The following is a 12,368-nucleotide window of genomic DNA, read 5'->3' as shown; positions in this document are numbered from 1 at the left end:
GGTTCTGCTAGTGGCAAATTGCTGTGGTACCTTTGAAGAGATTTTTTACTAAAGAGGATCAGGGAGAGGGGATGGGTGATGGCACCAAGGATGCCAGGAATTAGCATGTACATTCCATGACCTCGAAGTCTCCCTTGATAGGACACATAGGGCCTCCTGGATCTTTGTTTTTTATGGCATTTGAAAACCAAAAAGCAAAGAAACCAAAGAACCGAAACAACAGCAAAAAACATTGAGCCGTATGACATCCAGAGTGACTGTTTCAGTATTGGAAGCACCTAATTTCTGACCGTTCTACTTTATAGCTCTGATTTTGGTGAAATTTAGCAAATTCTATTCTCTATGATATGAAAAAAGGTTTCCTAGGTTTGGATAGAATGAATTGATTTCCTTTTGATAATGCTATGAAGGCTTCTTGTAAGATTGTTGTTGATATGCTGTACTGAAGAGTTTTCTAAGATTCTTCTATTGTTACTTGCCTGCCTCAAGGGATAGTAGTCAGTCTTCTGGTGATTCCAAAGGGGTCTGTTTCTTCTGAGTAGTTGTCTTATAGGTCTATACTTGTATTTTATACCTGAGGCTATCTGAAAATAGCAGAATTCTTCCGTTGCTAGAGTTCGATTGGGCTCCCTTGAGAGAATAAGGGTAGTGGGGGTTATGGCCTAAGAATATTTTTACTACTATTCTGCTTTCCCAAATTAGCTCATTTATTCACTTTATGGATTTGGGTGTTATATAGAGTGTTCAGGATTTTTACAGATGCAGTTTCAAGTAGTAATTGATTCTTCATGTCAGTACTACATTTTCAGATCATTAAAACATTAATGATTCAACTTTTCATGTACTTATGCTGGGAATTATTTCAACTGTTAAACATTAAGAAGCCTTGGAGAACATGGTTTACAGAAAAAACTTCCAGTTATTAAAAACTTGAAAATATTACTAATAAACACTATAAGAAATTTTATGACAAATTTTTAAGTGTTGATTTTTATATATGCAGCACAGGTAAATTAAACATGAAAATGGAAATTGACAAAGATGTGGAAGTAGCAGAAAGTTACCAGTGAGTTAAGTAATAAATGATATTTTGATGTTTAAAAAATCAGATAATATGCTGCATTTTATTGCAATTACGTACCTTTGTTTATAGAATATTCTGTATACCACTGTAAAAGTGAAACCTTCCAGTTACCATTGTGAGCCACGCCACGTTGCTGTGTCAGAGATGTTAAAATGTAAGAGGAAACATTTTTAAATAGTGAAATATAGTGCATAAGGACAGCAAAGATGGTTAATGGTATAGTAAGATTAGAAACTCGTTTGGGAGAAATTATTTTAGCCTTTTATTAGTATATTTACCCCAAAAAGGAGTCATACAACTTTATACCTCTATATTCTACTTTCATGAGAGAAACACACTTAAGAAGTTTGAAAAATATCTTAAAGTGTATTCAAAGGCATGTCATGTGGTTTGTGTATGTTAATCTTATTTGGGGGCTTTCATAGTGAACCTGTAGTTTTCTTGATAAATACCTTCTATAAAACTTGTCTAAAACTTGTAGATACTTGTCTACAGTGTTATGTAAATGAAACAACTGAAATATATAATAAAATATGTTTGTTACCATATAATACTTTGGAATAACACCATTGTCCTTCATTTGTCAAAATTGATTTGATTCTTAGAAATGAGCTGCATGTAAAATTTTATGCAAATATGTTTTCTTCCATTCATGAAATGGCATCCAAATTCATTTCAGTTTCTTTCTAAAAATTTTCACAGAACTAACTTTTAATATACGTAGAAGACTGGCAGTAGAGTACATGGAAAGTTAATGCCTACCATTTTTTTAATTGCTTTCTAATACTGTAAATGCATTAATAATAAAAATATATTCACTAACCACATGCATTTCATACAGGCACATTTGCCAAGACAATTAGTTTAATAGTCCATTTAATTCTGTAGGATATTGTAATTACTTATTGGTAGAGTATTGTGGTAGATTCTCTAAATCGTGCAGTAGACATATAACTTTTAATTAAAGATAATTTTAAATGTGACTCTGAAATGTCATATATAACAGTAGGTTAGAGTATATAATGCAGGCACTATATTAGATTTTCAGATTATTAGTAAATATCAGGTGATGAAATGTGCAAAATAGTGCATCAGCAGGATTGTTTATGCTGTACAGTTTTTGCCTGATTCTTTAAGATCTCAAGACCAACTTTTAAGTTTCTGGTTATATAGTTTCTTATGTAATAAGCAATTAAGTTTATATTTTGTAGTACTTACAGTAATAATTTATCCAGTCCTCCTTAATGCTCATCCTCCACCATGGAAATTCTCAAACAGAAACAAAAGTAGAGAGAATGGAAAATTATGGCCAGGCACGGTGGCTCCCACCTGTAATCCCAGCACTTTGGGAGGCTGAGGAGGGCGGATCACCTGAGGTCAGGAGTCCAAGACCAGCCCCCGTAACATGGTGAAACCGTTTCTACTGAAAATACAAAAATTAGCTGGATATGGCGGTGTACACCTGTAATCTCAGCTGCTCGAGAGGCTGACGCAGGAGAATTGCTTGAATCTGGGAGGCAAAGGTTGCAGTGAGCCAAGATTATGCCAGTGCACTCCAGTTTGGGTGACAGAGCAAGACTCTGTGTCAAAAAAAAATTTTTTTTATTAACTCTCAGATACCCATCTTCTGGCTTCAAGAGTTGTCTAGTTTTGTGGCATGGATACCTCTTTCTGTTTCCCTTCCGCCTGTTTTGTTTGTTGAAGAAGAAATTGAAGCATTTCTCTTTTCCACTTTCCTGCAGTCAGGATTTGCATCCCTTTAATTGTGTGTCATGCCCCCTGTATTTCTTGTGAATTAGGTCTAGAGGCTTGATCAGATTGAGGATCTTTTTCCCCCAACAAAAACACAGGTGGTGTATGTATATGGTAATATTTTTCATTTAAAAACTGGGCAGCATGAAAATGTTTATATTTTGATTTTTCTATAAAGCATCATTTTATACTAAAATAGGGAACGAGTTAACAGAAGGATATTTATAATCAGGGCCACTAGATGTCTCCCACCTACTCTTTATGTTATCTGTGCCATCCACAAAAGATCTTTGTCACTTTCAGAATTCTGCTGCTTCCTTTTGACCCCTGATGTACCAGTCCCAAAATCTGTTGATTTTTTATTTTCAGAGACTGATAAGTAGAAATCACTCTATGAGTTTTACAATTTATGACTTTTAAAGCTTTAAAGGCTTATTTTATGTGGAGCATTATACTTCTGTACTTGTATTATAGTTTTTATTACACTTGTTGATAATTTTTGTCATTGAGAATTTTTAAAAATTCTACCAACCCTTATATTTAAGGAGCTTACTTACTGGGCAAACATTAGACTTGTTTTTAAAAACTGTGTTACTTGAGTTTCCTATAACTTTAATTTTCTACTATTTTAATATTTCTTATAAAATCACAGTTTAAAAGCAGGGGAAAACTAATGCACGTTTTTTTTCTTCATCATTCTCTAAAATCGATTTTTAAATTCTGGACATGGTTGAGAACACAATGAATAGTTCCATATCCTGCAACTCTGGTATTGGTAGGTGGCTCTGTACCACTGTTTGAATCAATCACCTTAAAGTCAGCTTTACCAGCTAGTCCTGTTTTTGCACAGAAGAAGCCTGACTGAAGAGAGGTGGCTTTTCTGCTGCCTTGATGTCACTATTTTTGTTTAGAGAGGTTTTGAGGATTCCTAAAAAACAATCTACAAGAGAATAAAACTTTAGATTGTAAAAATAAGTAATGTATAAACTATATTTTCATCCCAATTTTGGCCTCACCTCATTCTTTAGCCATCCCTTTTAGAAGAGAAGTTTAACACAGCATCTTCCAAATTTAATGTATCCCAGAGCCTGTTTTTCTTGGACATTTATTAACATCTCAAAAGCATATAATAAGGAACAAGGTTTGGGAAGTACTGCAGTCACATTGATCTTTTTATGTCTGTATCAAGAGATAGCATTACTTTTGATTAGAATTCTCATTCTAGTGGGAGGGGTACATAAACAGGTTTGGCAATTATTGTAATGAGAGATAGCAATTGGTTAGAGACATATGAACCCTGGATGAAATAATATGATAAACAAGAGTAATAAGTAACCACTATAGAGAGACTCAGAAAAGCTACAGGCAAGGGAAGCTATTTTAGTTGGGCATGGAAAGCTAAATAGGGATTTGGTGTTGCAAAGATGGAAATGGATAGGGGTTGTGAACAAAGGCATGGAAGCAGGAGAATGTGAGGCATGTTGGAAGGAAGGCTGCCAGTCAAACGGTGGGTAACTGGAAGATGAAGTACTGTGGGGTGGGAGAAGAAGGCCTAGCAAGTGATAGGTTTGGAAAATTAGGCTCAATTAAACGTTATAGAAGTTGGACTCTAGGAGGCTGTAGGAATAACAGTGAAGGCTGCGCTTTAGGGAGGTCAATATGGCAGTAGTTTTTGAGATGGGAGCCAACGCCATGCAGTGACCCAGGTAAGTGGGGCAAGGTCAGGAAGTCTTGAGTCAGAATACTGGTATGGAGGAGGAAGACAGGACAGCCCCTTGGAAGGGCTAACAGCCTGGGAGAGGGTAGGCTCAGAAAGGGGTCTGGTTGAGGGCACAGTTCAAACACAAATGTTATTAAACAGAATGATGAATCAATCAATTGCTATGAAATTAATGTTAAGTTTCTTCCTATTCTTAGTTCTAGAGCCAGTACAAAAGCCTCATGAAGGTCCTGGAGAAATGGGGAAACCAGTCGTCATTCCTAAAGAGGATCAAGAAAAGATGAAAGAGATGTTTAAAATCAATCAGTTCAATTTAATGGCAAGTGAGATGATTGCACTCAACAGATCTTTACCAGATGTTAGGTTAGAAGGGTAAGTACCTAGTGTGGTCCTGATAGTATGTGAATGAAAAGTTTATTCTGAATTTTCAGTATATTGCACTTTAGTGCTGATTGTTCTTCAGGCAAATGTTACATCACTATGTTTCTACTTACCCCACTTACCAGATAATTAGATGCTGATAGAAATAATACCTCAAGCTTCTACTGATTATTAGCACTATGTATTTCAGGCATTGGAAGATAATTATTTATCTTAATGGATTAGTAAGGGATTTTTAAACTTTATTATTACCAAAATATTCACATACTCAACTTTTTACATTTAAGTTGTGTGTAACTTAAAACAGTAAAATACACAGTCCTAAGTGTACAGCTCACTGAATTTTTGCTATGTATACACCTGTGTAACCATCAGCCAAATCAAGACAGAATGAGCCCATCACCCCTGAAGTCGCTTTATGTTTTTTGTAGTCAGTGCTTCTATCCCCAGAGGCAGCCATTGTATTGACCTCTTGTCTGTTTTTGAACTTTTTATAGTGGATCCCCACCATTTTTTGTGTCTTTGAGATTCATATTTTTGTATATATCAGAAATTTATTCTTTTCTACTGCAGTATGGTGGTTTGTAATATGAATATGCTATCATTTATTTATATATTGATAGCATATTTTTGGATTATTTCTTTGGATTATTTCTACTTTTTGACCACTATAAATAAAGCTATTATAACATTCATGTTCATGTCTTTTGGAATACTTAAGAGCCCATTACTATTTGCTGTGTACTGGAGAAAGGAATAGGTTATGCATTTATATAGCATTAGCGTGGACTACCAAACATTTTCCAAAATGTTTATACCAATCTACACTCCTATCAGCAATATATTAATAAGATGTCTAGTTGCTCCATAATAAGATGGTAATACAAGTTACTAGAGTACAATAGGCCCAGTTAAAAGCAAGCAAACTGTACGAAAAATAGGTAGAGTAAATGAACATGTGCATTCTGTGCTGAGGACGCCTAGACTCCTTGCTCCTTGCATGTTTAAATGGAGTGATACAAATGCTTGTGCACCAAGTTTCACACTTGATGAAGACTCCTCAGACTTGACAAAGTCCACCTTTGTGAAAGCTGGCAGTACACAGTCCTTCTGGTCGCTGGGCCTCTGTGAGACTAGGCTGCCTGGGAGGTAGCAGAGAGTCATTATTACCACTGAGTAGCCTTTTTATATCTTCACTCCATCTCTTGATTGACACCCTTTTAAAAAAAAGTTTTAGAAGACTTTTTACTATGGAAAATTTCAAATGTGTACAAAAATCGAGATGATAATGTAATGAACCCTCATATATTTACCACCTAGTTTCAACAATTCCTAGCAGTTTTGTCTTATGAATTCTTATACCCTCTGAGATGTCCCCAACAATCTTTGCCTCCTGGTATTCTACCTCTTTGTAGTCTCTTTCCAAGTTATACTAAGATTGGTCTGTTTGAGCAGTAGAACATGGTGCAAGTAAAATTGGGTATCTCTCAATATTATGTTATTAAATACACTGTGGCTTCCATGTTGGTCTTTTACCGTTGCCGGGATCAACCAGTTTTGACCTATGAAAATGACAATTTCATAAAGTTTGACCTAATTAATCTTGCTTTCTGTATCTTTTTCATTTTTTTCTTCCTTTCCTGCTTTCTAATTGATACAGCTTCAACTGGTAAAGTTTGACTATTCATGTTTTTCTCTTGGTTTGGAAGCTGTATACTTTTTTCCTTTAGTAGTAAGACCTGAGTATATTGTAATTGTCAAGGTGTGGATTTATCTTTATGCATCTACATGTTCAGTGCACATAGTGTACTTTTGATGTGAGCATTGATACTATTATTCAATTGTGGAACATTTCCTAGCTGCAGTCTCAAATACTACTGCTTCACTATTTCTTCCAGTCTTTTCTTTTGGAGCTGCTTATATTCATATGGTAGAGCCTCTCAATCTGTACTCTTATTTTTTCTGTTTGTTCCTTTTCAAATTGTCTCAGGGTAAATTTCCCATTAATATCTTGATAGTGGCAAAGTCCAAGTCTGGCTCTGCCATTTACTGGCTATGTGGTTTAGGACAAGCTGCCTGACTTTTCTATGCCTCCTGTCCTTATCTCTAAGATAAGGAGAATTACAAGGGTGATTATGAGGATTTGTAAAGTGCTTTGCACACTTCCTGGAATCGAAGATACAGAGAAGGCCTCTGTTCAAGAAGTGAGCTGCAAGTCCCTGTTCGATTCACTTTTTTTTCCTTTTATTACTCATTGCCTGACTTCCAAAGTGGGTTCACAATGAAGTGCCAAGTGGTAAATATTAGATAGTATTTTCTTATGCCCCAACTGTGCTGGACAGAGGTACTCAGATGCTTTCCATTCCTGTTCCCCAGGTGGAGAAAGAATGGTATGGCATGGCCCCTAGAGTGCAGCTTTTTCACCACCTTTTGGAATTCAGAGAAGCCTTGCTTTTATATTCTAAGACATGGGCTTAACTGGTGTGTAGATGGCAGTGTCCAGATCATCCTGTCTGCCAATAGCTTCTGCTGCCTTGTACAGTCTCCAAGGACACGTTTCCTTAAGGAAACTGGAGGGAAGAATGACATTATTACACTGTTTAGAAGAGTTAAATAGAAATAACAGTCCCTGAATAACTTTTCTAATGTGTGATCTTAGGGAAGAAGGTATGACAGATTCCAAATCATCTAGTAAGCCAAATCCATCCTATATAGTCTTAGATATTTAAAAAGTAATTTTAATAGCATTTATTGAATGTTTTATTATATACCAGTATTATACACATTGTCATATTCAAATAGTTGTACAAAGTAGTAGTAATGTGCTCAGTTTACAAATGGGGGAACTTGAACTTAGGGAAATTAAATGATTTGTCCAAAGTATATATAGTTAGTTAGTGACCCAAGTGAAACTTGAACCCAGGTTTCAAGGACAAAATAAGTGCTCTGAATCACTGTGCTTTACATTTACTTTATGGTTAGATCATAGTTGATCTTCTCCGAATGAGAGTATACACAGGAGAAATTTTGTAACATTGCCAAACACTGCCTGGCAGGTAGCCATACATCTTATGATAATAATAAGTAGGATGCACTTGGGAAAAGAGATTGTATGTGGCATAATAAGATTCAGCTAAATAATATAAGAAACTCTTTTTCTGGTCCCTCTTTTACCCATACATAGGCCATTCATGACTTCAGAGTCTCATTCCAGGAGTCTGTGCATCAGACATTCAAGATACATACTCCCATAAAAGCAAAGTAGCTTGCTCAGCTATGATGTACCTGAAACACAGTACTAACTATATACATAAATATTCTAGCCACCATTTATAACAGAGTTTTGATGGGAAAATATTTTCAGACATATTATTAGGACTGCTGAGGATACACCTTTTCCCCTCTAGCTTAGTCTTTTGGGCCCCACCTGTTTAGCCTAGACTTGGAAGGAGTGAGCTGCAGAGAGGGTGGCAGGCTGTGTGGGCCTTCTTGTGGTTGTTAGAGTGAATATAGGGAGTGGGCAGTGAAGTGGAATGAGGCTGTGGGTTTTCTGGATCATGGATAGATGGTGAGGTTACTGGTAGTAGGAGATGGAGACCATCCTGTGAAAGGGGTCTTGGGAATGGTGAAGAGGGGAAAGGGGCTGTAGTGGAATATAACAAAGGACAGGGAAAACTACTAGTTGCTCTTTGTCTCCTGGGAGAGAAAAAGGACAAGGGCTGATGGGGGCCCTACAGTGACTTTCAGCTCTTTTACTTTGTCATCTTTTTACCCTTCCCTTTTCTTTTTCTTCCAGCTGCCAACAGGCAGCCCTAGGGGGAGAGTGTTTAATAAGAAGAGCTATTTCAGCAGCTTCAGAAGAGGAGTCTTGCTTGTGTTTTCCTCATTTCTTCCGCATCCTTCCCTTTTCCACTCCCATTGACAGGTGATTACAGTTGAGACTGGAGAGTGCAAAGTTGAGGAGCTTGAGAGAGAACAGGAAATAAAGGAAGAAAGAGGAGGCTGAAGCAACGGTTAAAATTGGGGATGCCTAGGAGAGAGTTATGTATGCACTGTTTGGGGGGGCTTATGTTCTAAACCACATCCCTTGATCTCAGGTTACCTACTGCTGTTACTGTTCTCTAATAGGTTGTTATCTATTAATTTAGTCTAACAAGGTTGAAAGAAGAGACCATGTTGCCTAACAAAGTGCTGGAAACATACAGTTATTATGTGGATTTTGTGTGCATACTTTTGAGTGTGTTTGATATTTCTGATGATTGCCTGCTCAGGCATAAATAGTCTTTACTAAATGAGATACATGCTGATATTTAAGGAAGTGGCAGCATCAAGAGTTCCAGCAGCAGGGCATGGGCTGTGGAGTATTCAGTCAGGTTCTGCCACCTCCTTGCTATCCCTGCCCTGTTTCTCCTCTGTGAAGTGTGGCTCTAGGCATCTGTCTTACAGAATGACTAGGAAGATTAAGAGCCTGGTACATGATAGGTACTCACTCAATATTTCTCTGCTTTTGTGGAAGGTATATTTTTGTTTAGATTGTTAAACTATGTAAACTCCAGTGGTTCTGATTTTTTTTTTTTTTGTCTAATAGGGTCCTTGAAATACATTTAGTTTGGGGTAGATAATATAGCTTTATTTCATTTTCCATTAAAATGAATCACCTGAAAACATTCATCAGGAAGAAGAACCTAATTTTAAGATGGAAATGACATATTTGAATAATTTTAATCTAAATATATCACTTTAAATAGGTACTATTTATTAAACACGTAACATTAACCAAGACTTAAATGAAAAGGTACCAAGGGTCCCACCACTAGAGCAAACTGCTTTTATTGTTCTATCACCCCTTCTAGTCCAGATTCCTTTATTATGCAATCTTAACAGTCACTTTTTATAAAGGCATTTGCTTTGTCTCTAGGTGTAAAACAAAGGTGTATCCAGATAATCTTCCTACAACAAGTGTGGTGATTGTTTTCCACAATGAGGCTTGGAGCACACTTCTGCGAACTGTCCATAGTGTCATTAATCGCTCACCAAGACACATGATAGAAGAAATTGTTCTAGTAGATGATGCCAGTGAAAGAGGTAAATTTTAAATTTTAATGCCAATAATTTGCTACACCTTTTGCCACTAATGGTTAAACATAGTTGCTATAATTTTTAACCTAATAATTTTATACAAGATTCTAATTTATCCCAAAAATATTTATGGCATTTGGATTCATTCAGATATGCAAAAAAGTACACCCTTGTGAGACTCAAAGTCTTACTTTAATTAGCATTTAATGTGTGTTGCATCTTAATCTTGTTTCAAAAAGAAATAATGCTATATAACAAACTATTAGGCAGGACAGGGAAAAAACTCACTTCATTTTGTTAGGTTTTTCTCTTTGGGAAGCTGCAGGACTGAATCAGTAGAGACAGCCTAGATCCTACCTAGGTCCGTGAATGGAGAAATGTAGTTCCATGTTTAGTAAGAACTATCTCTGACAGCAAAATGGAACCTTAGCTGGGTGAACAACCTTTATTCTCCAGATTTTCCTTAGGCGTCCCTATTTTCTCCATTTCTAAGTTTCAGGAATGATCTATAGCTAGGTGCATAAAAGGATTAGGAGGGATGAAAAGGTAGGATGTAATATAACTCATAATAAATCTCTATAGACTTGCCCAAATATCCTTCTAAGAATTTCAGAATTCTTCATAAACCTAAAATCTCCCAAACTATTTCATGAAACATTCTTTGGGAAAGGACATATTAATTAAAGGTGCCTTGGTCAATGTTATTTATAATGAATCCTTACTGGAGATTTCACACCACAAAGTACTATATAGAAAAGGCTCTGCCTAGTCCATCAGTAAAGAAACGTGTTTAACTCAGATACCCAGCATTTCCTAATTTTCTTATTCATAGCATATCTGTTTAGGAATCATTGATGTCATGTATTCTACCAATGTTCCTGTGTTCACATGAGAAAAATTTAGAGCTACAGAAAATAATTTCATACTGCTTTTCTTCCTTCCTTTATCTGCCTTAAATGATGCACCATTTTAACCTCTTTTGCTAGTATCTTCAACTTTCTTGCCTATTCTCTCATTTCACCTGCTATGATTTAGTTAAGTATCATACTTTCTCCTTCCTGTGCCCATGCTGAATACAGGCATTTAACAGAAATTAAGTTTATTCACATCAAATATTATTTGGCGTAATTAATGCAATAAAAACAATTTAAATCTTATTACTTTGCCAGATTATACAGGTGCAAATGAAGAATAAGATAAAACTTACCTTTTAAAGTAACTTATACCTTACCTTTTAATCTAATTAAAGAGACAGTTTATAATCACACAAGACATTTAAATAGTATAATACATGATATAATTACATGTTAAAATGAATGACAGCTGTTAAGAATACTTAAAGAAATAATTATTGTTGACAACAGAAGTATAAACCTCATGTGGATAGTTTATTTGCTAAGAGTTAGTCCCTCTGTAAGAAAATTAACCTGAGTTAATATAAGGAGGAATATATATAAACATTTATCCTGCAAATGACTTGTGCTTGGTTCACTTATATGTTAATATTTGCTAGATTAAATATATTTTACCAGAGAAGATACTTACCCTGAGATTAAATGAATTATTTTTTCATTTCCTCCTTTGTTTTTCTCTCTTATTCTGTGAATGCCCAAGAAGGCTGTGTAGAATAAGTTTTTGTAGGATATGGCCCAATTGGAAAGGTGCAGGATCCCACAACAAATGATAGAGAAACTCACATACACCAGTTCTCTCTTTCCTTTCCCTCATGCAGACCTCACCTAACACCCCAACCTGTGTACACCTGTGAGAGGAAACTGGTGTGGGCAGGTGCCTACTTCACTGCTCCACCCAAGGCTTAATCACTAGGCAGGGTCCTGGAGTGCTGTTCCAGAGTCCCTGCTCAGGGGTCTGATTCTTCTTTATCTTCCTGCCTTGGAATCCTCAAATATCCAGGTTACCATTTCTGATATCTGGGAGATACTAGATCTTTGTTTTTGTGATGATAATTTGCAGTCTTGTCATCTAATGTGTTTTTCTTTGGCCCCATTGTTTATATCGTAATTGTTGGACCCAGAAACCAGAGCAAGCTCTTTGCTTTTACGTAACTCTTTAAATCTGCTTTTTCCCATTCATGAGACACATCCAAGGCACCATCATTTCTCACCTGGATGTGGAAATAGGCTAGTTAGTCTAACTAATGTCCCCACATACTCTTACCCACTCCAATCTGTTCACCATGGTGCCTCCAAAGTGAGCTTCTTTAAAGCATGCAAATCTGATCATTTTGTTTCCATGATTAAAACCCCTCCACTAAGGCCTGTATGACCTGGCCCCACCTGGCATCTCCAGTCACATCTTGAACCATTCCCATACTTCTGCCCTCTATACAGA

The 12,368-nt window shown here is 36.3% G+C and overlaps 1 protein-coding gene across 1 annotated transcript in view; it reads left to right on the top strand.

Moving 5' to 3' along the window:
• The window catches only part of GALNT1 (polypeptide N-acetylgalactosaminyltransferase 1), a 77,262-nt gene that overhangs the window by 23,674 nt on the left and 41,220 nt on the right, over nucleotides 1-12,368 (top strand). Inside the window, exons 3-4 of the mRNA XM_017511388.2 lie at nucleotides 4,754-4,928; nucleotides 9,856-10,022. Of these exons, the coding sequence (XP_017366877.1) occupies nucleotides 4,754-4,928; nucleotides 9,856-10,022 (342 nt within the window). The remainder of the gene's footprint in view (nucleotides 1-4,753; nucleotides 4,929-9,855; nucleotides 10,023-12,368) is intronic.

The sequence above is a fragment of the Cebus imitator genome, unplaced genomic scaffold, assembly GCF_001604975.1.
Source record: "Cebus imitator isolate Cc_AM_T3 unplaced genomic scaffold, Cebus_imitator-1.0 Scaffold448, whole genome shotgun sequence".
Lineage (NCBI taxonomy): Eukaryota > Metazoa > Chordata > Mammalia > Primates > Cebidae > Cebus > Cebus imitator.
Note: the sequence above shows the minus strand (reverse complement) of the source record. Positions and strands in the feature narration are given on the sequence as shown.